General features: G+C 34.2%; 1 protein-coding gene across 2 annotated transcripts in view; it reads right to left on the bottom strand.

The window, feature by feature from the left end:
* The window catches only part of LOC149801471 (opioid-binding protein/cell adhesion molecule homolog), a 158,661-nt gene extending 132,391 nt beyond the window's left edge, over nucleotides 1-26,270 (bottom strand). For both annotated transcript variants that reach the window (XM_089954318.1, XM_089954319.1), the window contains exon 1: nucleotides 25,813-26,270. In XM_089954318.1, the coding sequence (XP_089810444.1) occupies nucleotides 25,813-26,041 (229 nt within the window). In that variant the 5' untranslated portion in view covers nucleotides 26,042-26,270. The remainder of the gene's footprint in view (nucleotides 1-25,812) is intronic.
* Between the last annotated feature and the right edge of the window lie 723 nt (nucleotides 26,271-26,993).

Here is a 26,993-nt window from a genome sequence, read left to right as displayed (position 1 = left end):
ATGGTTTTATTTGTGGCTAATAAGCAACGTGAAAACCTTTTGTCTGCCTTTTACAGTTGGATATTAAACACACTTTAGATACTGCAAATGTTGCCATGTACGGGGTAGGGGTGCAACGTTATAAAGAGTGTAAATTTCATTATGCAAGGTGGGGGTGTTTTACAAATTGGTTAATATATATTACTATAGGGAAACCATTTTATCTGTTCTCTTGGAATACACCAGCTTCAATTGTTAAGAAACTCGTCTCCGTTGTGTAGAAATAGCGTTATTCCGCCTTCATCCAGGGTCTGGACAAATGAGGACCTAACTATTAGCGATTTAGCCACCCAATATATCACGTGACAAGCGTGTCAAATGATGGTTCCTTATATGGAAAGGACATCAACTGCTGTGCACCAGTTATTAGTTGGACATTTACCAATACCTGCTACCAAGTAATCCCTGATTTGCTTTGGCAAGCACTTTCGGAAGCAAGGTTAGGTCCCGATTGTGTTGCTTAACTACATGGTAGAGACCGGTCTGCTGACTGTTCTTGATGTAACCGATGCTATTATTGTCTATGAAACACAGAAAAATGATACCCCTTCGACAGACATCATGAATATTCAATCGTCAGCAAATTTATAAAGCGCTCGAAAACCGACGACAATCATCTGACCCACCGCGTGATGGCTGACTCCAGATAGCCTGATTATCTTTTGCACGACTGCTATCAATGCAGAACTCTTGTTGGAGTTCAGGCGAAGTGTCTGGTTGAGTACATCTTTACATACTACGACGATAGTATACACATCAGCGAGCCAGTATGTTCGCCTATGCCCGCATCAACCTTCTAGCCATGCTCCGACATTTCGATAATAAGGGGCTGTCTGAGTAGGAACTGGCTTTCATCTGCATGCACGCGTGGGAGATACATTAAACGGTGACTTAAGTAACCAATTTAAAATATGCAATTTTATACAGTTTATAGAATGACGGAGGAACGATAATTTTTAAACCATTTGAATTATGACGTAGAAAATTTTAAAGCTTAAACTGTATTATTTTCTTACAAAATAAGAGTATTTTCATTAACATTATCTACGGTTTACACATTTCACGAATTTTAATTGAAATCTCCACTTAACGTAATTTAATGTTTACTTGAATCCGTTCAATGTTAGATGCACATTTGATCAAAAAAGTCGAACTACACTCTTTGCAATTGAACTGGATATTCTCATTATGACCATCCATATTAACTCAGTTTTCTTTGACAGAAAGAAATAAGTTCGTGCTTGAGAATGAAAGCAAATGACTCCTGCTCATTTCTACTAAAAACATTCCGCCTCATAAATGTTTCACGAAGTAAAGAAAGAAAAGGCGCATCTTTATTTCCTTTCTCAAACGAAGCCTTGCAAACAGGAAATCAAATCATAGAAGCTGTTTCCGCGCAACAGTAGCAGCATCTTGAATGTTCGGCTACACTGCCAGCGGTTTAAATTGTCTGTAAACACAATTAACTATGCGGGGTTTTTAATAATCATCGACAGTCCAGTTAAAATAGCTATATCACGCATCACAAAAATTTGTTTCTGTGTTGTATTCTAACGAATGGTTGAGAAGAGATTAAACATAATTGTGTGGTTAGGATGACATGGGTGTGTAAAAGAAACGAAGATATTTTGCACCATCACAAAGACTGGAAACAACCATATCTGCTTATTTACCATCTACATCAAACGGGTATGGTAATACACATCTGGTATTGAAAGAAAACTAGGTTGAATCCACATTACCCCTGCACAACCATTTTTTTAAAATGGCGAAATAACCATTTTATCTGTAATATTCTGATTCATCCATTGGATTATTTTCCTCTTAAGTTGTATTATCCCCATTTCTAACTAAATTTAATACCGTGTAACATGTTTGATAAGTTCAATGAGGTACGAATTTCAAATCTCAAAATGTTGATTGCCGTAGTGGTACGACATGGGCCTTTCACTGACTTGTTTATCAGAAGTCTGCAAATAATGTACGCCATAAAAGAGCACAGAACAAATAATGACTGACAGATAGCTATGTACAAGGTATACGTATATGCAAGAGGTAGATCTAAACCATGACTTCATTAGAGTAACATATTTAAAGTGATGAAAAACACTGACTTTACTGAGTCTCTTGAAATTCTGGACGAGTACACAGGCATGGAGAAATCAACTCATCAAATTAAAAGTAGCTGTAGTTAAATTAAATTCTTCTGGAAAAATGATATGGTAGTAGTAGACGCAGTAGTAGTAGTAGCAGCAGTAGTAGTAGTAGTGGCAGTATAAATAGTAGTAATAATACTGGTGGTGGTGGTAGTAGTAGTACAGGAAAAACAAGAAGTGAATAAGACAGAGAAGAAAATAAATGACATATAGACTGAAGGACAAAGAATAATAAGCAAACACAAAATTAATGCAAACAATTAAAAAGTACGATGCTAATGTAATTAAAATACCAGTATTTAAACTAAAACTACAATATCACTGACTTCACATAAAAAACCAACCATGACCGCGATATGCATAATAAGAACTTACAGGCTAAAGTATCGTACTAAAATATAAATTATACTACAAAATGGAGATGATATAATTCTTTTTTACTCATGCCTTTAATGATAGTGTTGTGGGGACTGGGTTGGGGGAAGAGAATTACTAGTGTACTTGCAGTTCAAAATGTACTGAAGAATACTGCTTGCAAGGTGTTGACGATTTTGGGCCTTACTGTTTCAGAGACATACAGAGACATTCCACAGAACTACTCTTTGGGGTGTATGACCGTTTTTTGTTTTCCTCAAGAAAATACGTGGTAGGGATCCATACAATAAACCTCTCTTTCTAACGTTATCTTCTACATATTAACGAAAAACATGGTCCAATTCGATTCAGACAATGCCGGCATTAATTTGCTAAGGTCGTGACTGGAGATTTGATTTACCGTCCACTCATGATATTAGTCACCATGACTGTCACACTGAGCGTGATTTTTTAATCCATTATTTTACATCTTTGCTAACTTTCTAGGACGTGTCAGAGGAGTTAGTCCTTTTCTTTATTTATTAGACCTAAAGGCAATGACGTCGTTTGGAACAGACAATATTGGCTGAGGAGCTGTTTTTGATTGCACGGCAGGCAATTCAGATTGCTTGTATGATAGGAAATTAAGTTCACTTTTCATGGATTCTAAGTTCTCTGCCTGTCTATATCTAGAAAAAAAATCAATACCAATTTTTCCAGACGAACTCATGCTTCCTTTAAATCATGTGCTTTCTAAGAAACACCCATAAGGAAGAAGGGAAACATTACCCAAACGCTGTTGTACGATGCATATTATGTGGATATGCGAAGAAGAAAATGGTATCAAGGTGTTTATGAGTCGTGCAGACAAAATAATTTTACATGCAATTACAATATATGCGTGTGTGTGATAGCATGTGAAATCATTTTAAAAATGAAGTATAAATCTGTAATATGGGAACAAAATTATATGCCTTTATTTCGCATTTACTCATACTAGTGCAAACTGAAGATAGCTATTATATTTGTGTATAAGACATAATTTTGAGAATATAACACAAACTAGTTTGCTCAGTAAAGAACTTGGGTCGTGTTCACAACTCTGTCTAGTATGTCTTTGGCAATGTTCATATGACTCAAGTATTACTCAACATAATACCATCAGTTGTTTTGTTCGTTATTGTGCTTTCGTGATTAAAAGTACATTTTGTAACTGGTCTAAAAACTTAGTCATTACCTTATATTTGTATCAAACAGTGAGACGGTTGATTCAAGATGCTCTTTCATATACATAGAATATTTACTAAACCGCACCTACGGACCACGTACCTTTGACAATCAATTATCAAAGCAAATATTTTTGAATTTTGAAGAATGACACTCTATATAAATGCTATCAGTTATTACGGCATCTATTAGTTTCATTTGCATTTTATGTCAGGTTGATCTTTGTTTTAAGTTGGTACTATTTTAGTTAAACAGGGCCCTTATTCTTTATAATATCTTACATTAGTCGTTCCATTTACCTTGGCTATGAAAATTGCATTTCCTTTTCCTCTCATGGGTAAATAATATCTCCCTTGGTGAGAAAAATGATGCGAAATCTAATGTCTCCTGGCAGTTTGTTAATTTTTTATGCATATTTTATTATTTTAGAAGTTTTGCAGTTTCAAACAAAGCCGTATTTAATTGTTACTCGGTGCTTGGTAGACTAGAATGTGTTAGATTCGCAAGTATATTTCGATAGCATACTTAATTCGGATAAGGTCATATCACCGACCGCTAAAACTCAAGTATATATGTATGTATGTATGTATGTATGTATGTATGTATGTATGTGAATGTGTGTATGTGTATGTATGTATGTATGTATGTATGTGAATGTGTGTATGTATGTATGTATGTATGTATGTATGTATGTATGTGTGTTGTGTGCGTATGTGGGTGGATGAGTAAAGTAACATGTAATAGTCTTGACATGTGCTTATAAATGCAATTGTCATAATTGTAGTGATGAAAAAATAATCCATTAAATATGCTCGGGGTGAAAATTTATCTCAGAATTTTAACATGGGTTAAATGGTTTCTTTTCTCATTTGTTGAAATTTGGGATCAATATTCAGAATAATAAAGCAAAATTATTGTCATGTGAGGCTACTATTATTATAACGATATGAGCTGGTAAATTCAGCAATTTCCTGAAAGTATTAATTTGCATACCTACCTACCTACCTACTTACCTACATACCCGCCTACCTACCTACCTACCTACACACACATACATACATACATACATACATACATACATACATACATACATACATACACACATACATACATACATACATACATTGCTATGTTGTCTACCTTTGATTTAGAAACAGAAGTATTAAATAAATGGAATGCGTCATGACACAATACAAGAAAGCGCGACTTCATGATCAGAGGAATCTTCTAGGTTACGTTGTCTCAAGTCATATGAAGCACGCTATGAACATTCTTTATCTAAAATTGTGAAGAAAATAAATCGCCCCTTTCACGTTAGATAAAAGCAGAGTGCAAATCGAATGTCACTGAATTAATTGAAGTATCAGTCGTAAATAACAACGTCGTTTCTTTGTAATAATCTAGAGTTAGCATCATGCATCTCAAACGTCAATCACATTTCTCGAGATATCCCTATAACTCATGCCAAGAGATTATTTGGCTAAGCGAAGTCTTTATCTTTTACAGAATCACCGAACCTAAATAATTACACTTACATGAAGCCAGTTTTTGAAGGTTTTCTCATGTAAACATGCAAAGTGTGCTGCCGCTTGCTATTCTTTTCATTCGATTGATTGCTGATAATGAAGTAATCAAGAGTAATTGGATTTAATATACATTTCGCATGTATTTTCAATTGAAATCTTTAAATATATCTTTTCTTACACTGACACATAATACATTTATGTTAGTCTCCAATTTACCTTTTACTGTAAAGGGACTCATAAGCATTTCTAAAAGACGTGCAAGCATTCGTAGAACACGTACTATGCATTCATAGAACACGTATTATGTAGTCAGTACTTATCTTTTTATGTAGCTTACAATTTATCCACCTACACGATCTAGTATAATTTAATTTCACGCTTCCTCCTACAACGTTCAAGCAAGAGGGGTTTGGAAACAAGATATACATACCCTGTTTGAAAAACTGAGAATGCAGAACAAGCTGGAATACTTTTAGCGCTGAACAAACATACGTTTAAAGTCAACGCGCTTTCGAATTTTGCCCAAATGAGCATAAACCATTGCATATACGGAAGACTTGTAGTTTTATGAAATACATACGGTATATACTCTGCTATATGTCGGGTCTAACTGCACAAAACTGTACGAATTAGCAGATCATAAAACAATAAGGCCCATGTCGGTGTTTTACGTTTTTAAAAGAAACTTTAATTAACTTCCTGAAATCACTGAGCTCCGTTTGTACACTTTGCATTTTTATGTTAGTATTTCCTGAGATAGTTGAAGCGATTTACTCACTTAATGTAAGTTCTAGCTTGTTTGTAACTGACGGTTTATTTTCAAATTATATAGTATTCGCCTGCACCCCACCCCCTCCAATCCCGGGCAGTTGTACCCTACTAATGATTTTACAAACCAAAAGTCTGAATGATACCAACGGTACACTGAAAGTAAATTCATTAATTTATAATTTATAATCCAAATGTCGGCATTATGTTAGTGTTTCAAAACAAACTGGAGTTTCTTTACTGACAGGGCGTCCATTTTTGCGTGGCTGAGTCTAAATTTCCATCCAACATGATTGAAGTAGTTGATCATCTTCGATAACTTCTGAATAATTTCGCAAAATCCAGTAAATCTGGGAGTTACAACCTTATTTTGCACCCCTTATACATTTTATTTGCTTACAATTTTGGAAGACACAGTAAAACAAAACACTGAAAATATTGGATGACCCTTCAATAGAGGCTAATGGATTGATGGATGAGTGGGTTGGAAGACGGATTGATGGGTGTATGGAGCAATTAGTACATATGATCGGCAAAAATTAGGGCCATTTTGAAAAAGACTGCTCATTCCAGGTTACACTTTTGTTAAAACGAGTTCTTGTCATTTCCAATTATTTACGCAGATGTATTAAACGTCTAGCTTTATCAGTCTGCCTATATCGCTAACAGAATACAAGCGTATTGCATTATCCCTCTCCATGATACAGACTAACATAGATCCTTAAGTTTTTGTTCTTGACACAGTGATTGACAAAGAATTTTAATCTCTGTAATGAGTTCATTCTCTTCATCTTCTGACACTTGCTTTTAGAAGATAAACTCAAACGTTTTTCCTTTGTCCTCTGTTTTATAATATTACAGTATATCCCCCTATCAGCTGTACGATACAATGCTTAATCTTGCGTTTTTCGAAATTCATTTTCTTTCTATTTGTGTCTGTCTCAAACTATTGAAATAATTTTAGACATGTTCGCAGGTAGAAAGAATGAGTATGTTCTATATTTAATATGACTGGAGAAAAATGCGAAGGTCTTTACATTAGTACTGGGTTTTGAGGACAACTTGTATTTTCAAATTGCACAAATCGATCTTTTTCTCAAACTGAGCCATTGAAGTGCGTATCACTCCGTGCAAATACCGAGTAGTTCATTTTAGACACTCAGAGACCCAATCCAATGATTAAAATTAAAACAGACACAATAAATAGGGATCTGAAATAAAAATATAGAATCAATAATAAGACATTTTGACATCAAATAAAATATAATAAAATGACAGCAACATAGTACTATCTATTAAACATTACATTATTCATGGCTGCATTTATTTACCTCCCGCTACTACTATTTTTATTACTAGTACTATTACAATAATGATAAAAATGCTACTACTACTACTACTACTACTATTACTACTACTACTATGATGACGATAAAAAAAAGAATTATAGGCAGTCGCAGAAGAAGAGCAAGATGCTGGTGCTGTTGTTGTTGTTGATGATGATAATGATGATGATGATGATGATGATGAAATTTAAAAAGGATAAAAATGAGTTACTGTATTTCTGTATTGTTTTGCATAACTTCTTTATGGAGTTATCGAAAACGATATATCCTCCAAAACCAGTCTAGCCGTTGAAAGTAATATAATATAATAAAATAAAAAATAAAAAATTAATATAATATAATATAATATAATATAATATAATATAATATAATATAATATAATATAATATAATACAACATAATAATATATAATATAATATAGAATATATTATAGTAGAATCTAAAAAGGCAGGTTGTCCTAGAGTAGTTTCGTTGGTTGATTGCAGATTTTACTCTGCGCCATCACTGTAAAGCTATCTAGCGCCAAAAGGATTATAAATAAAATAGTATTTGTCAAAAAGGTTTATTACCAATGGGCGATAACGGTACAATGGGCGATAACGGTACAAAAATCAACTATGATAAGGTGAGAATATACGAAGTTAATTATATAATGAGATATAAATTAGTAATTAACAGTAAAACTGTCGGTTAAAATTCTCAAAGGAAATATTGCACAAGACCCATAAAGAAGTTATGCAAAACAATACAGAAATACAGTAACTTCCTTCAAGAAATTTAAAATACAAGACACATCTACTGCATCAGAAAGTTAATTCGTGTTCTGAACATTGTCGTAACGATCGTGTGTAGGTTGGAAATCGAATCCCTTTCGTGTGTCCGGGCAAATTATATAAATAGGACCAATTCGGAATCTTGCAATGAGTTTCGTCCTACTGATGGTTCTTTAGGAAGAAGGCCATTCGCCTACGGTTGGATTAATCATATCGCGTTTGTTATTCACAGAATCATTCCATAATGCCTACCACTTTCTAAATAAGGATTTTTTTTATAGCAGGTTCAAAGTCAGTCTATCGTATTTTAAAATCGGATGGTTTAAGAGATATAGCTATTTTAGCAGCGCTATGTTCTTTTTCATTAATTTTAATACCGACATGTCTGGGCAACCAACATACCATATAATAAAAGGTACGCAGCTCGATAGTTTTGGTGAGAATATTTGTCAGTAATGGGTTTTCAATCTTCCTATTGTGTAGTGACTTAAGTGTTGGTAGTGAATTGGCGAAGATGATAGAGTTTAAAATATGTTTGCTTCCGATATATTTCAGGACAAGGTCTATTGCCCAGATTTCGTGTGAAAATGTCGATGCACCATCTGACAAGTGAAGTTTTTGTAGTGTGATTGCAACTAATGAAGGCTGAATCAAACATTTCGTCCTTTGAGCCATCAGTGGAAATCCGAGTGTAGTTCTTAAATTTGGAGAGAACTGTTTGTACGACTTATGAACAATGGAAGGATTTATACTGAATTTGTTTCTTTCATGTAGCGCAAAAAGTATGTGGGTTATTAAGAAGCCATTAAGGTGTTACATTAACAAAACACTTTCGGTCTTCTGAAAGATCAATTTGTGTACTGTCAAGGCTGGATAATATTCTAGTGTCAAGTATAGCTGCGACATTATATTTATTTTGATATAATGTCTTGTGTGTGGGTTAAAAACCAGACAAAAAGTAGATTTCGAAGGGTTTGATCTTAATTTTAGGGCAGATTGTACAAATGTTTCTCTACGATGTTATAGAGGTGGCTCATTCGCTTTATCCAAAAGGATTTCACATGGTGATGTCATCAATGCTTCGAGAGCGAGACGTATTGCTTGATCGTGAGCTGGTTCAAACTACTTTAAGTATGACATTCAAGCTGAAAAATAAATGCATAGTCCAGTTTGAATCTAAGAAAGGTTCTATATAGGGTAAGATCGACTTTTTTTATTAACAATGTAGTCAGTGTGCGCTACCACATTTTGTAAATCAAGGGATTTCGAGCTGTTTGTAAATGTCTGGAATGAAGGTGAATTTTCTGTCAATGGCAATACCTAAAATCTTTGTTTCTTCCACAACCAGTATATGTGTTTCTTCCATCATGAGTATAGAATCATCATTTTGTCTTCGTAGTTGACATAAATATATGCTAAAAATACTATTTGAAACCAGACACAGGGGCCGAATGTTTTAATCTTGTTTGTACATTTATTGCAATTGTCATTCAATTTTACGCATGAGCATCGATCGATAACATATTAGGAAATCATCAATATATACGGAGCAATCCACACCAGGAGACACAAAATTGATAATGTTATGACTTTTGATGTCATGGTAATGGGAATGCAGTTGACGGGAACTGTGCTTTCCTTACCTGGTTTGGGAACATGTAGTTTTTGACATATTACCAGAGGCACATAAATCACTGAAAATTTCCAAACGAACTCTTAATGATGGTTTTGGTAGATTTTCAAAAACTGGTAATGCATTTAGTCAGACTTGGTGGATGCATCAACTCTGTAACTGAAAACACGCATACCGAAGAAGTATCATTTGTAAACGTGTTCAAGCAAAAAGGCAACACACAATCCTGCGATACCTATAGTGACATCTCCTTGATGTTTATAGCTGACAAAATCTTAGCCAGCCAGATTTCTGTTGAATCGCCTTGTGTACCACATTGATCAAGGTCTCGTTATATAACGTCAGTGTGGCTTCAGGAAATTACATTGATCCACATGCATGATGTTTGCAGCTTGCCAACTCCAGGATAAATGAAAGGGACAGAACTCCAGCCTGTACAGGACATTGATCAACCTGATAAAAGCATTTGACATAGTCAGCTGTGGAGGACTATGGTAGATCATGGCAATGTGAGGTTGCCAGATAAATTCATCGTGATAGTTTGGCAATTTGATGTTGGCATGTTGTCTGGAGTTGTGGGCGATGGTAAATTATTTGAACCATTCCCAGTCATCAGTGTAGTCAAGCAAATTTGTTTACAGACCCAAACCCTCCATGATGATGTTTTCGGCCATGCTTAATTATTTCTTCCGTGACTGTGACTTAGGAATCGATATAATATACTGGGCTGAGAGCAAGCTCTTCAATCTGACCAGACTACATACTACATTTCTATCAGCTTGTGACAATTTCGATCTCACAATCAGAATCAAGAAGACAGAAGTGATGCACCAGTCTGAACTAGGAAAGCATAACGTACAACATACCGTCACAGTAAGTGGCCAAACTCTTCTGGGAAGTTCACACATCCCTACAATACACTGTCAAAGGCAGTCTACGTCGACGATATAACCAAAGGCAGAATAGCTAAAGCAAGTGTGGCTTTTGTCATACTAATCTCAAATATGTGAGAGCGAAAAATGTAAGCTCCTAAAATCCATTGCGTTGCCCACAATTCTGCAAGCTGACTAAAACCTGGCGGTGTACAGAAGTCATGTCAGGAAAGTCAATCACCTTCACATGGGTTGCCTAAGGAAACGTATAGGGAAAACATGGCAGGTCAGGGAAAAAAGACACTTAGGTTCAAGCATGAAATTCCAAGCATTTACACACTGCTGATGAAATCAGTAGAAATGGGCAGACCGCATCATCAGGATAATAAGAGTACACCAATGAATATATTCTATGGTGAACTGAAGGAAGGAAAGCGATATCAATGTGGTCAGAAGGAACGCTTCAACGATTTCATCAAGTCATGCTTGAAAAAGTGCAATATACAGTGACCTTTAGTTTTGGGAACATCTCGCTTAGTCTCGTCCACACTGGTGTTGCGGACATTGAACGGAGGATAATCGCGGCGGCAATGTAGAAGCGTGAGCAGCGTCAATCTCGGAGCTGCAGCACGTCCTCTGAAGACCAAACAACCCAAGACACGCCTCTTATATTTTGTTTTCTGATAACAGTTTTTGCAAGATTCATTTACTTAATATCATTTTCAATTCTAAGATCCTATGACTTTTTTTACTCTTACAATGAGTCATGTATAATGCGTACTATTTCATTCATAACTTCAAGGTCAAAACACTAAGGAACTGGGGAGAAAAAACGCATCGTCCCAATAGGTAATGTGTAAAGGGAACGGAGGTCATGCGTGTTTCTTAAAAAGGCTATTATTGACTGACTCTTTAATTAGCCAGTTTGAGTCAGCATTTTTGCTGACATTTCGAAATACAGAATGATTCAATGAAAGCTTGGTATAAGCAGTCTGAACATTACACATTATCATTCTATATACAAAACTAGACACATAAATCGCCATTCTTAAAGTTGCCTGAACTTGTAAGGAGTTGAGGAGATTTATTCATTTACAATGGTTTGTTGGAAGTACTTTGTTTAGAACATTCTTTTCAATGGACATTTTAATACCTATGCACAATCTACACTGGATAATTGCTACTTTATTCAAGGACACTTGGATATTGATCAGAGATTATGTGGATTATTTTTGGATTTACAGTGGATTCTCTTAAAGACTATTTGGATTATATTAGATTTAACGAGAATTTACTTAAAGGCATTTAGAATTAAAACAGTGACTTCTGCACTGTTGACTCATCAGTACATTCTAGTTGTCATTCGGAATACCTTTGGAACGTACTCGTATTACATCGGATGTATTGGAATTGATAGTAGCATTTAGGGAACATGAATATATACCAAACTAAGAAATAAAGATATATTTTGAAATGTATAAAACTTGTTTGTTTTGCTTTTTTATACAAGCATTCACATTAGAAGTTAATATATATATATATAAAGGTTTTATAACCGCATGAGACTGCAATTCTTTGCCCTCATGAAATTAAAAACTGCACGAATAACAGGTCTACTGATATGTCACCAATTTTTCTTTATTTATTAATTGATGTCTACTTTAAATTGTAATATTTTCTTCTTGTTTTCATTTTTGCTGTGATGGAAATAAATGACCTATTTTATATTCTAGTAATACAATCCAAGATGGTTTCCTGTAATGCGTTCTCTTTTATACTATTCAGCTATATAACAAAGCCTCGGAATCTTCTGATGATTTTTAATTATGACTCTGCTCATTTGTCATTCATGCAGGCCATCATCAGAAAATTCCCTCTTATTAACCCTACAATGACAAGCACTCTTTAAAGCAAAGCCCTGCGGAAGGCAACCGTACTGACTAAAGCAACCTTTCTGGCTAAACTATTTGTATTGAGTAATGCATCTGTATAAACCGATAAAGGTACCCAATAAAACAACCGTTCTTCTAAACCAAAACTACTGACTAAAGCAGTGTTTTCTATGGGAGTAGGTGAAATCGCCCAATAGACAGAACTAATCAAAATCATGTAAAATCTGAGATTAACGCAAAACTTGATTTAATATGTTTCCCATATCAAATTATTTCATCTAACAACCTGCGTTTATCAGGAAAACTACTATTAAATAATAAATAAATTGCTGCATAGAAGTAGATCTTTGCAAAATACGTTTGCAGGATTATGAAGTCTGATTGTTATGATCAAAATTAAAACAAAGATTTTCCAAACTAATAAATGGAAAGGTTTGTTTCCGTACACTTATTATTTTAACGAAGGCATCATGTATTTGTTAGGGTCAAGGAGACTATTTTATCTTAGTAATATAGCATTAGACACGGTCGAAATGAGTGACGTCCATTTGTTTTGACTCACTAAATTCATCACTAAGTCAGAAGCTTCACAGACCTTAGACTATGGTATTTCTTGAGCTCAACCACATTTTGTCAAATTGTCAAATGGTTTACTCGTAGTAATTGAATATGCATGCTTTTCGAAATTCTTCCATTTAGTTCTTGCAGGGAAATTACATTAAGTATTTCTTTTCAACGCGAATAATTGTGTTTTGCGAATCAGAACAAATAAGTCTTGATCAATTCAAATGAACATTTAACATTCTCGCCACATAAATGTTTCATAATGTCAAACGTGTGTGCTTTAATTTACCATGACCAATGAGCTCTAAGGCAACCTGAGATTAAATTAAGGCAGAATAATACGTGCCTTTCTAGCAACAACTGGGAAGCAGGAATAAGCAAAAGGCAGACACGAGGTTATATCGAAGAGAGCACTTTGTTCATTCTTAAAGACTTCCACAGGCCAGTGAAACTTTGCAAATATTGTAACACTGATATGTTTTAAGATATTTTACAGATCTTTCAATTTGTTCGTCTTTTCTAAAGATAGGAAAGGATAAACGGCGTTTGCTATGAATAACTAAAAGTACTCATGAATGATCCGTATCTAAATGTTGAATTATGGAGGTTATCTTTGAATGGAAATAATTTCTTCATTCAGTGCTTCGACTAAAAGTGAATACACAACATCTTTCATGTTAATTTGTTTTGTTATTCTGTTATGTATTTGGTAAAGTGCTACAGTTGTACCAAAACAGGTAAAGAAGTGACCTGCAGAAGAGTTAAACAAATGACACGAAAAAGAAAACAACACAGAATGATTATGTAAACATCTAACATTAGCTGGACTCCATATTAGTTAACGCCACCACTACTACCACTCCATGCACAATGAGGAACAAATGTAAAAATGATCATGTCATGATAAATAGAGGATCTATTTGTTTTTTGCGTAGATCTAAGGAAGTATTATTTTAGGAGTGAAGTGGGAAACATTGTATTGCCGCGAGCGGCTGTTTTACTACATTGAAAAATGTTCCGAAATTTACAATTAGTTTATGACAGCGACTTTTTGCAAATTTATTCATGCAAATACAAGTTTAAGTAATGCTTCAAATCGTGTATTTTGTCAAATTAATAACTATTTTCAAACTAAAATGTATGCGGAATAATAGTAAGAAAAAATATCACATAATGGTCAAATCTGACAGTTATCAGAGATTAACATTTTTAAACAGAAGATTTTAAAGATTGTCTGTTTACTTGTATGGATTTTAATTCCTAATTGTGTTCATTTCTGTACTGAAACGTGAATTTGTGCGCTTGACAACCTTATAGCCTAGTTCGGCAATAGACGTTACACCCACGTTTCGATTGCTACATACTTTTCTTTGCATTTTCAAAATTCAGCGATGCCTGATATCTCCATCTCCATGGATAGGATTGTGTTGAGAGTTAGAATCACTACTTAAACAATTTCATTACTATATATAACCATGCGTTTTTCCTGAAAATGTATCCGCTTGGCATAGAGGGTAAAATGCACGCTGGATGGGTGACATAATATCTAACAGCAACAATTAATGCAAGTTCAGTCACTAATCATATGCAGAGGTCACGTGGAAAATGAATTATTGTTGTTGTTGTTGTTGTTGTGGGGTTTAACGCCAATTTTCTGCTCACGATAGGCTATATATGGCGGTCAGTATTAATGGTGGATGAAGAACCCGGGAAAACCCCGGAAAGAACCACCGACCCACGAGAAGCTACTGACAAGCTTTCTCACATACCCACATTGGCTGAATCTTAGACTCGAACCGACGCAGACAGAGGTGAGATGGCAGTGATCCATAACGAAGAGCGCTTTAGACCACTCGGCCACTCGAGGCCTCCGAAAATGAATTAAAAAAAAGATAATACCTAAAGCCTACTTTTTCTTCTTTGGAGTTTCTTTTTAGGCACAGTTTATGGCGTCTGCTGATTCAGAAACTAACTGTATATCATAGGGTCTGCGGGCTTGACACATTATCAGGATCTGTTCATTCTGTGAGAGAGAGAGAGAGAGAGAGAAAGAGAGAAAGAGAGAGAGAGAGAGAGATCAGAAACATGAAGAACACGTAAATAGACCTAATTATAGTTATACAGATTACACAAAGATAATTAAGAGCAGAAAAATTTCATATATTATAAAAAAAAACAAACAGGCATTTCAATAAGTGATATCGTCACTGTTGCGGTAAAGAGTGATTTAACAAATTACATGCTACACCTTTACATGCGTCGGTTTCTCGTGTGGTGTATGTACTTGACATAATGTTATTTTATATGTTAGTGACTGGTCATCCCTTTATCAGTACGTACCAGAACGTAACATAACGATTATCTTTCACCACAGTTTAATGTGTTAATACAATGGATTTTGTCGGTGAAATGCTCATTCATGTTGTAAATTCAATTTTATTTTCAAGATGTGTTTTAAATGTTAATATTCATTGCGGTGGTGATAACTTGTGATAATTGTTAAAAGTCTTAGAGGTGGATACAATGATTATGTTGAGACTGATCGAATTTCGTTGTGACACAAACAGTATGACACATTTAATGTTTTATTATCGGGTATCTACAATCCCTTTTAATGGTAGTTTCATTATGCAAATATCTACAATCCTTTTAGTGGTGGTTTCATTATGTAAGAATCGAGTATCCTTTTCAATGGTTGTTTCATTACGTAAGTATCTACAATCATTAAGAATGGCGATTTCTGTATATAATTATATACAAACCTTTTCAATGGTAGTTTATTTAACAAAGGAACTACAATCCTTTGGCTTCATTACCTAATATCTACACTCCGTTATGGTGTTTCATTATGTATATGTCCTAGTCATACAAATTACACTCCTTTTTAATTGTGGTTGTATTACCTACTGTGAGTATCAACAATCCTTTTAAATGGTGGCTTCTTTACGTAAGTATTTTCAATATTTTTAAATGATGGTTTCAGTATGTTAGTATTTACACTCGTTGTTATGGTAGTTTCATTACGTAAGTATCTGCAATTCCGTTTAATGATAAAATACAATTATCTAAATATATACAATCCTTTTTAGTAGTGGCTTCAATGCGTAAGTATCTATAATGATTTTTAATGGTGTTTTCATGACGTAAGTATTTGCAATGCTTTATAATGGTGTTTTGATTACGTGTATAATCTCGTCATACAAATTAAAATTGTCGTTCGGGATCTGATCGACAGTAATTTATGTAATTGGCTTCCTATCTCTCTCTCTCTCTCTCTCTAAAATATGTTGACTCAAATCAATGACACTTTCGTGCATATTGTACAGTACATATCGAAACATATCTTAGTATACAAACTATAACGTCATATAAACAGTTTTTAATAGTGGTATTTCTTTTTATATTTCAAACCTTTCTTATGTTTTTCTTGTTTCGGTTTAATTTCCTTTTTTGCAGATGTACTAAATTTTATTAAAATCTTCTGTTCAAGTGAATTTTTAACATAAATCTGCAGTCATGCAGTATTTTCCTTTTTATCAATGCAGTGGATTCACCTTTCGTCTGTTCTTCCTCTCGCTGTATTTCTTTCACTTTTGACATTGACAGGATCCATTTTATATGGTACACTGTGAAATGTGCTCATTGGTAGAGTAAAGAACGTGACGAAACCCACCTTATCGTGTACATTAAACAATACTTTAACTAAAGGCTCGCTCTATTACCTGACATGTAATAGGCAGCAGACTTATGATCAGTATGAAAAGTTCGAACCGTAATGATAACTTATTTGTCAGCCTTCTGATGTGACAATAGTATCTATTCGGCTTCTGGTACCATGGATGTGTGGCAATGTTGAAATAACAGAGTTTTGGCTACATGATATGATAATAGTGTTTATTCGGCTTCTGGTACCATTGATGTGTTGCAATGATGAAATAACCGAGTTCGGGCTACATGATGTGACAATAGTGTTTATTCGGCTTCTGGTACCATTGATGTGTTGCAATGTTGAAATAACCGAGTTTTGGCTGCATGATGTGACAATAGTGTTTATTCGGCTTTTGGTACCATTGATGTCTTGCAGTGTTGAAATAACCGAGTTTTGGCTAAATGATGTGACAATAGTGTTTATTCGGCTTCTGGTACCATTGATGTGTTGCAATGTTGAATTAACAGAGTTTTGGCTTCATGTCAATAGTAATAACATATGCGATAACATTAATTCTAAGGCTGGTATGTGCAGTTTCCTCCAGGACACTGGACGGGTAGTAATTTTTAAACGCATCTTATGTTCGAAATGAAACTGGATACAAGTTGCCTTCCGATTGTTGCGCATGCAGGGTCTTAGGGTTTACTGCCCTTGCAAATCTAGCAGTCTCAGTTATTCATTTGTATATTAAGGATGATTTTAGTTCTAATAATATCACGGGGCAATGACTTCAATCTAGGTATGATATCTGTATCATATTTATCTAATTTCCACAGCTTTAATAGTTCATGTACGTCGTCAACGGATAATATATTTATCTTTGTACAGTTAAATATTAGATCATTACGTCATATATTTGATTTCGTCTCTTCATATTTTGATAATTTGGATGGTAATGCACTTAGAAAAACTCGTCTAGATAATACTATTACAGATGATGAGTTTACGATACACTGTTATCATAAACCAATTAGGCATCGTTGTGCAAATCATTGGGGAGGTTTATTTTTCTATGTTTCAGAAAATGCGATTTTCAAACCATATACCGATTCGTTGACTCATAACCTTGAAAAATCTCATTACAGTAATGGTTTCTAATGACAGTAAAAAAACATAATAACTGAACCGACCAGAATAACCGATCCCTCGTCAAATTTGTTAAACTCCATTATTATATATCTAACCACAGATGTTCTCAACCCTGGGGTTATCTCTTTTCATGCAAACGCAAGTGAATCCCAAAGTCTCTTATTTCGTTACAAGGTCGCATTATACAGCCACATCATGTTATAAGAGAAACATCACTATGTGTAATTAGGAGGATTATGAAAATTAGATAATCTTGTAATAGGTATAACCTGAACAACTAAGTTAGGGACTAATGATAGGCCTAATATTAGTAATTGCCGCAGGAAAATTTTGCTTTGTTATACATTCAGTTCGGTAAAGATTATAACATTTCACATAAGAAATGTTCAGATGATGTACAATTGCTGGAATGAAAGCACAATACGTTGAACTAGCAGGAAGAGACACCGCATGGAAAAGCTTTTGAAAGCCAAAATCCGATTTACCTGGAAAAATAGGGAAAAAACCACAATACAGTTAATAATCAGACAATTTGTAAAAGAAAACGTTTATTTTAACTTGGAAAGTATTGATTATATTGGTATAAACACAAACGAATACTGAAAACATTTGCGCCATTGTGTTTTCAACGACAATACCGCCGTTCGACACCACTTATGCGACTGGTTCGTTGTATGTCGGAAAAGCAGAATGTCTTAATTCCGTTTTCACTGCTGCAACGAAGGCAAGCGTCACAAAATGAAAATCTACTTGACATACACTTGTGAATTACGAACAAACTTGCTAAGGTTTAATAACAAAACATTTTGGATGCAAGTAATACATTGCCCACCCAAAAAGCACGTGGCGGCGTAAATAAAATAATCTGCTATATAATCAAGGAAAGGTGTCATCCAGACTTAAACCACCATGTGTAATACTCAACATATATTTTGTTCCAAAAGTATTTACAAACTTGTGGAAAGCAATAAAAGTATGGCAGTGTAATTAAATGTGAAGTGACAGTGATCCGTTTGTATATGAACTGTGCTTAATAGCAAGAATAACACGTGTGTTGTCTTTTGCTATGCCTCTAAATCATTTATTCATTGTTGGCATAAAAGTCTAATACATAAGTTTAAGTGCTAAAGTGCTATGGCATTGGTAGCTCACTCAGTTAATTATATTCTGACTAACCATCTAATAGACTCCAACCAGTCTTGTAAATACCGCTCAAGCCATGCGCCAAGATCCCATAGCTGGCGTACTACACGGCTCTGTTGTATGCCCATTGTAATTTATTATGTATACTAATGTTTTAAAATAAACTCTCTTGGGTGTAACAAACTCTTTGTTGGCGATAGTTCACTGAAGTATTCATCATGCAGTTGTTGGTTGACTTTAATTCGATCCAAATTGAGGCAATGCATACGTTAGAGCCTACTAGTTTTCCGGAACAAAAATTAAAAGGAATTATATCTTTTGTTAACTACAAGAAATGTCTTAGACTAACTTTAAGTAATGTGGGGAACTGGGCCAAAATCTAATGATAACACATTTAAAACGACCTCTAAGATGATAAATACCTTGAAAATATTTAAAAATAGATTTAGTCAAAGAACGTTGGAACGGATATATTTTACATACACCCACTCTATGCGAGAAAATGCTGATGGGGTATGGAACGATGTTCATCAGTAAATTCTTAAACTAGAAACAACTACAATGCAACGCAATGAGAATTGTGACTTTACGTGCTAGAATCGTGTCTTAAATTAACTTAATTGGCCTACATCGGCAAGTTGACGAAAATTTATAAACTGTCTTACTTTCACAAAATCGCAAACAGTGTCTATCTTATTTGTCTTTTTGACCTTCTAGAACCACCGGCTGGTGAGACTATCGGACATAATCTAAGAAACAGGAATACGTTTGTTCAAATTAATTCAAGACTCGAACTAAGACTGCTTTCTTACACCCTTCGCTTCTTGTATGGAATACACTCCATGATTCAATAAAACGTGAAAGTAACCATTCTATCTTCAAAAGAACGAGGCTACGACCACATACACGTATCTGCCTATTTCTTAGCTGGTAAAAGGAAATTATATATTCTGCATGATAGATTTAAAAACAGACGTTGCTATTTACAATAAGATGCATACTCTAGCATTTTGAGAGTTACTCCATTGTGTACTTGTGGTAAAGATATCAATAAGGATATCATTACATTTTTCGTTACCAATACTTATATAACAACTTACAAATTGGTTTAAATTCTAAATCACATATATATATATATATATATATATATATATATATATATATATATATATATATATATATATATATATATATATACAGCGAATACTAAAAGTTTGTTATACGGATCATCTCATGTTACTGCGAGTATTAATATTTACTTATTTGACTTCTTACAAAAAGGTCAAAATACACAAAACTCTACTTTTAATTAAGGAGTCTTCAAAACTGATTTCTCCACTCACCTAATTTCTGCCCTATTCTTAAACAGCGGTATCATAACGTTCTTCGTTCATAAGCTATTTGATTGCTTTGTATATTCTTTTGACTGTATATATTCTTTTCAAATACCTGACATAATCCTTAATTGACTATTTTAGTATTTTATTCATATAATTAATTATTATATATGTCTGTTTGCCCGTTTGTCTCCTTCTTGTATATCGTTTACATATAAAACATGAAACCGTGTTCATTTTGTGCCGTATTGGTGTAAATTTTACAGTCCACTGAAAGGGAGGCACTTATTCTAAGTTGCGAGAACTTTGAAGCCCGACAAGACTTGTCAACATGTATGACAATAAAATCTGTTCAGATGGAAAATAATATGTTGGCATGTGAATTAAGAAGGATCGCTCCACTTTGTGTATCGCGTTTTATTTCATAATATAAACTAACCAAAGAAGTTCTTGATGGTGTTTCAAAATAACACTACACTAATTAGATTTATTGTATATTTGCTTCGATTTTTAATTCCTAATTAAATTTAGTGTTAAGTTAAATGATTAGATGCAATTAACCTGTATTAGCGATAATAGGCAATAATTTGGATACACAGGTGTTCAAAGTTCGTCGTAGGTTATATTGTATTTTCTGAAAAGTATAGTATATGGATGCAATGACGGGATATGTAAAAGCTAGTGACCTTTAATATAACGGTCGAATCACACCAGTTGATGTCGTCAAGCTACCCAAAAGAAAATGATGCTGAACTCGGTAAACATTTTATTTTTATTTAGGTTAGCAAATATTCGAGAACAAAAAGAGAAAAATATAATTTGTTTAAGGGGCTCTAACGGCACATTAGCACAGGTAGTCTAATGTCACCTAAGAGAGAATATTTAAACTGAACCACACACATTAAGACAAAATTGGCATGTGCTTTAGGTGCAAGATAAAATGAATTTGGGAAACAATCTTTGCCATCTTTGGGACATAAGGTGTGCTTTCTTGGAATGTTTGATAATGTTTCTAAACATTTCTGTGATAGAATTGAATGCAAAGGGCTTGCTTACTTTGCTAATTTTAATTTGGGATATGACACTTATATGGACGTTATCTATAGTTACAAAATGATTGGCCTGTCTAATAGCTGATAATAACATCATGATAGAGGAAGGAATTTCATTGAATAAATTCAAATATCAGTCATACAAAATAGAGGTGTTCTGGGAAATGTTAAAGTGTTAATTATAGTGTTGCAGCTATCAATCGTTTCTAGCAATCATTTGGCTTCAGACTGCTATGGACTATAAGACTTTGACAAGTACTTGATCTATATATTTATCATTTATTTTGCTGAAGTCTTTGTCTATGATCTTTTATGGCACCGTGTCTCTGTGTGTGTATGTGTGTCTGTCGGTGGGTGTTGGTATACAACTTTGTCTTACCAAAATCTCATTTAACCTCTTGATCTTTCGATTTTCGCAAACTTACATTATTGAGTTAAATGACTTAGAAGTTTTGAAAAACCATACATTCAAGTCTTTCAGGGTAATGATTTTCTAATTTTCGTGACATAACACAATATAAATACTAAGGTGCAAGATAATGAATCGATCAAGGTCAAAAGTTAGTGACCCACCCTCAAATATTAATATTATGCGACAAAAATTAGTATATTTCATGCTACCTATCGTATACATTAGGGTTTCCCTATCTTTAATAATACTTTTTTCTATTTATTTTTCATTTTCTACTCACCATGTGATCGTTAATTAAAGCGGAGGGGAACTTACATATTCTTGCGATCTTGTTTCTAAACCTTTTGCAACTCTGACACGTCGATCACTCCTGTAGCCTAAGTGGTTAGAGCGTCGATCTCAGATGCGGGAGGTCGCGGGTTCGAAACCCGACCGAGTCATACCAAAAGCTTAAAAAATTGGTAAGGGCAGCTGCCACGTTTGGCATTAACAGGTCAGTGTTAGGAGTGGTCGGCCTTGTGCCAGGATAACGTGACTGGGTGGGACATGATGCTACATGTCTGCGTCATGATACCCCAGTGCTAGACATCACTATAAACTGCCACACTCCTGACACCGTAGCGATATAACATAATTTTTTTTAAAGGTACGTTAAAATAAAAATCAAAACAGTACACACACACACGCGCACGCACACTCCAACACATCAGAAGAATGAAATACTTTGAAATTACTCCAGATGATATGTAACTTGTTCGAACAATTAAGTCACAGAACCATGACTGAATATTTAAAAAAGTTCAATTTTAATCTTTTGTGTTTGTTGCAAGTTACAACGTGAGTTCAACTGTAAGAAAGTGGTATGCAAGACAGAGCTTACAAAAAGTAGCATGCTGCAACAAGTAGATCTTCAAATATTAGTCTAATGTTAATTTCAACATATTGTGCTGGCTAAAGGACATACGATCAAACACAATGCGATTGGAAACAAGTTTCAGTAGCATTGCAATTCTTTGCCTCTACAATAGTACTCATCGCAGCTACTTTGGGGAATAATTACACGAGAGAGAGAGAGAGAGAGAGGTTAGCTGCTTATGAGTATAATAATAAAAGAAGAAGCTATTGGTAGTTCTTATAAATAAATAAATAAATAAATAAATATATATATATATATATATATATATATATATATATATATATATATATATATATATATATATATATATATATATATATATATAGTCTTACATCAGCACAACATAATCTTCAATGTTTAGATGTCTAGCCATGCAAGGAATTGAACAAGTTTAAATCTTTGAATGTGATACCATGGACATTCCAAGAAGAATTGCAAGTCATTTTCAATGGAAGATCTGCGAAAAGCATGAGAGATTTTAAAATAATTTTGGTCTAATGTAATTATGCACAGGTACGTCAACACATATTCCAATAAAGAAAGGCTTGCCTTTAGGCTGGTGTCTTTAACAAATTCCTTCATCTTTCCAGTATAGAAGCAAGTTTTCTTGGGAAGCGATATATAAGGTTACGGAGCGTTATTTCTCTTGCATATTAACAACCCATCCTCAAATAGGCTACTAAAGACATTCAGAAAGGGGTGTGTGTGTGTGTGTGTGATTTGGATTTTTAACGTAGCTTTAACAAGTTTTCAGTCATATCGCTACGATGTCTGCCGTGTGGTAGTTTATAGTGATACCTGGCACCGATGCATCATGCTGCAGACATGTGGCATCATGTTCGGAAAGGTATTTGCGGATTCCATAAACTGACTCCAAAGAAATATTAATTTCTTTACTCCCCATCATGTCTTGTACATTGCAGATGTAACGCATTCTATTGAATCATAGTTTAATTGCAGACAAATGGATATATCATTCCAGCGTCGGTAGTGTAGTATTGATTTATTCTATGGCGCAATATACCGAGACAATATGCATTCTCCCTTTTTGAATGTTTCATTCACGTGTTATCTCTTGTTGACTGACACCTTATATTCGCATCTATCGCTCAGGCGTTATCGAGTTCTCTTCCTCTCCCGTTTGATTATCGCTCCAAATATCAACGTGAAACTCCATATTATCATTTCCTATACATATTCTAATTTTTATTACTATATCGCAAGGCAAGTATTCGTTACAACGGGAACAAATAACGATAAATAAAACACATTTAATAGCTTAGAATGGAAATAATAAAAAGATATTTTGCAGGTTTATGCCCAAATGAAAAGATGTGGTTAGATAATACAAATGTCTCAAACGACATTTGAGGAATATATATATATATATATATATATATATATATATATATATATATATATATATATATATATATATATATATATATAATGGAAATCTTCTAGAAGTAACTGACTACGACTTCAAATTATTCATTTCGGTCTCTTTTCCGCCCCAACCAGTTGAAATGAAGGGAGCGTCGCAACTGCCAAATTAGCCAATTCAAGACCGCTCTTTGAATTAAAATTATTGCTCTCTGGGGAAATTTGCCAGACATGTGGGCTAACATGGACGTATGATTTTTGAATAAACGCAAAAGGTCTATAAATGCGTTGTCACAAACGTGCCTTGAAGTCGGAGGTCAATTAATAGCCAAGTGTAGGTAAACCGCATGACATGAGAGTATGTCGTACTTCGAGAATTCGGTGTGTAAATACATATTGCTCACAATCAAACTTAGGGTAAATATTTACACAACAATGGATACCGATTAAAATAAGGCAGTGAACAAATGTAGGTAGAAATCCAGTGAAAACAACAAACATATTAAATGGCGAAATAACTTATTTCTTAAGTTTTATTCCTGTTTGGTCTCCGTCATCCGAACAGTTATAAATTAAGCACACCAACCGCTCGATATCTCACTGAACAAAAAATTGCTGTATTAAGAGTTTCTTCGAAACACGTTTCAAAAGTAACCTATTTATAAACGGACCTAAATAAAAACATATACCTCTGACGTCGAGAAGGAAAGATATTCCACTTTAGTTAAACATTTCACATCAGTTTCTACTTTAAAACATGTGGTCAGTGATCTGTTATAAAACACCAGTAGAAATACAAACGAAATAAATTATAGCATTGTTTATGGTGTTCGTAGACACTAAGTAGATGCAAACGGTCATGATATAATTTGACAATAGTTTTAAAAAAGAATGACTTTTGCACCAAAAATTTGTATAAACGCTTTTTTTGTTGAAGATGTTCGTAGTTAAAACTTGTTTTGAAACATTACCTAAGAAGAGTAAATTTTGATTACTGTGATACAAAGTCCTATTGTATGTTGTGTCCTTTTAAAAGTCAATTTCTCTAAGTGTGTCCTGAAATTAAAAGTTTGAAACCATGTTGGTTCTTGGAGAGACTGTATAAAAGTTTTTAATCGGATTAAGTCGAATATGTATTTCTTTAAATCCAACTTCCGTGTTAAATAAATGTAATTTATGTAATAACCATTCTTATAACAATTCATATAGCGAAATATTGAACATATTTTTCTTTAAAATGCACCGTACCCAGTAAATCTTTTAATGTAATGACCATTCTTATAGCAATGTATAATGGCAGAAAGGCGAATATATTTTTTGTTAAAATCCTCCCTTCCCTGTAAAATTTAATATAATGACCAATCTTATGCCAGTTCATGCTATTATTTGGCTTATTTGCTTAATGTAAGCCACCTCTAGGTGCTGAATTAATGATTTGGCGTAAGTATTAAACCAAAGTGAGGTAAATATTAGCTTAGGGATTTGAACCTAGTATCTTTGTCGGTAATGGATTTCGAATGCCACGACACAATATTAATCTATTCCTTCTTACAAGAAAACAACTTGGGATCTCACGATCCGAATCTCAAATACTTTTTAATGGAAATATATGGATACTTACCTGGAAGGCAAAGAAAGAGAATGCACTCTATAATTCCAGATGACATCATCGTTGCTTTCATGTAATGTGTTGCTATTGTATTTCTGAACATATCCACATGTGAGCATAATTCCAAACTGTACCCCTCCGTTGTGTTTCTGGCTTCATGAAAACGTTTCTTTAATATAAGAGTTAGAACATAGCAGATCAAGTCATTCTTGCCATTGTCTTCATTATTAGCATAGTTCATATATCACTTCTATCGCGTGAACTTCACTCGAGGATGGTTGGATCCGTATCATGTGAACTTCACCAAAGAAAGGTTAGATACGTGCACAAGTGTGTTGAGAATAATCCTGTTATTTGCACCAACTGCCACAAACTTTCTGATACTGTCACACAAGATTTACACGCAGCGGCTTGCTTTCAGCGATTGAGTGAGCTCTGTATGCGCTCAACTGGATTCAGTTTCTCCTGCAGATTACGGCCCCATAGCTGTTCTGTTAGTCTGCATTATAACCTGTCACCATCAATAAGAGGTTTTAATACGAATGCTTTATATTCCAGAAAGATCTTTTCTGCAGTGCGAATGGAATCAAATGAATGATATTGACCGCAAACAACAGACGCTCATGGATAACAGTAACATATTTGACACAAAAAAGAAACCAATTGTTATATCAAAGACTGACAGGACACAATTGTTATACCAAAGACTGACAGGACAGTCGTTCCTCTTTCGGACTGATGTGAAATATGGCTATGCTATGTAATGTTATAAGAACAAATGATTTTGTTTAATAATATCCAAGCAATATGATTTATAATATGCTTACTTCTCAATATTTTCTTTTGTGCTTTAGAATATTCACAACTTTTATCAATTACCTTATTTTCTTAGCAAATAACAAATCAAATATTTGACACCGGGTTGTTTCAAGTTTCACTTATGCAACTGCCAAAGCGTTTTTCCATCAGTTGCATTTTTTTTCGTTCTTGCACAAATATGGAAAATGGAAAAAAGTGAATTAAGTGCTTTTATTCCTAATCTGGAGACGACCTTCATTTCAGACATTCATTAAATTAATGAAATCAACAAGTTTGTATACTTTTTAAATTAGAGAGTTTAGTTACTCGAATTTTTTTTCGTGAATTCGTTTATTCATTAATAAGTCATGTGTTATATAAAAAGTAAAGAAGTA

The sequence above is a fragment of the Sinohyriopsis cumingii genome, chromosome 4, assembly GCF_028554795.1.
Source record: "Sinohyriopsis cumingii isolate HCF-2022 chromosome 4, ASM2855479v2, whole genome shotgun sequence".
Taxonomy (NCBI): Eukaryota; Metazoa; Mollusca; class Bivalvia; order Unionida; family Unionidae; genus Sinohyriopsis; species Sinohyriopsis cumingii.
Note: the sequence above shows the minus strand (reverse complement) of the source record. Positions and strands in the feature narration are given on the sequence as shown.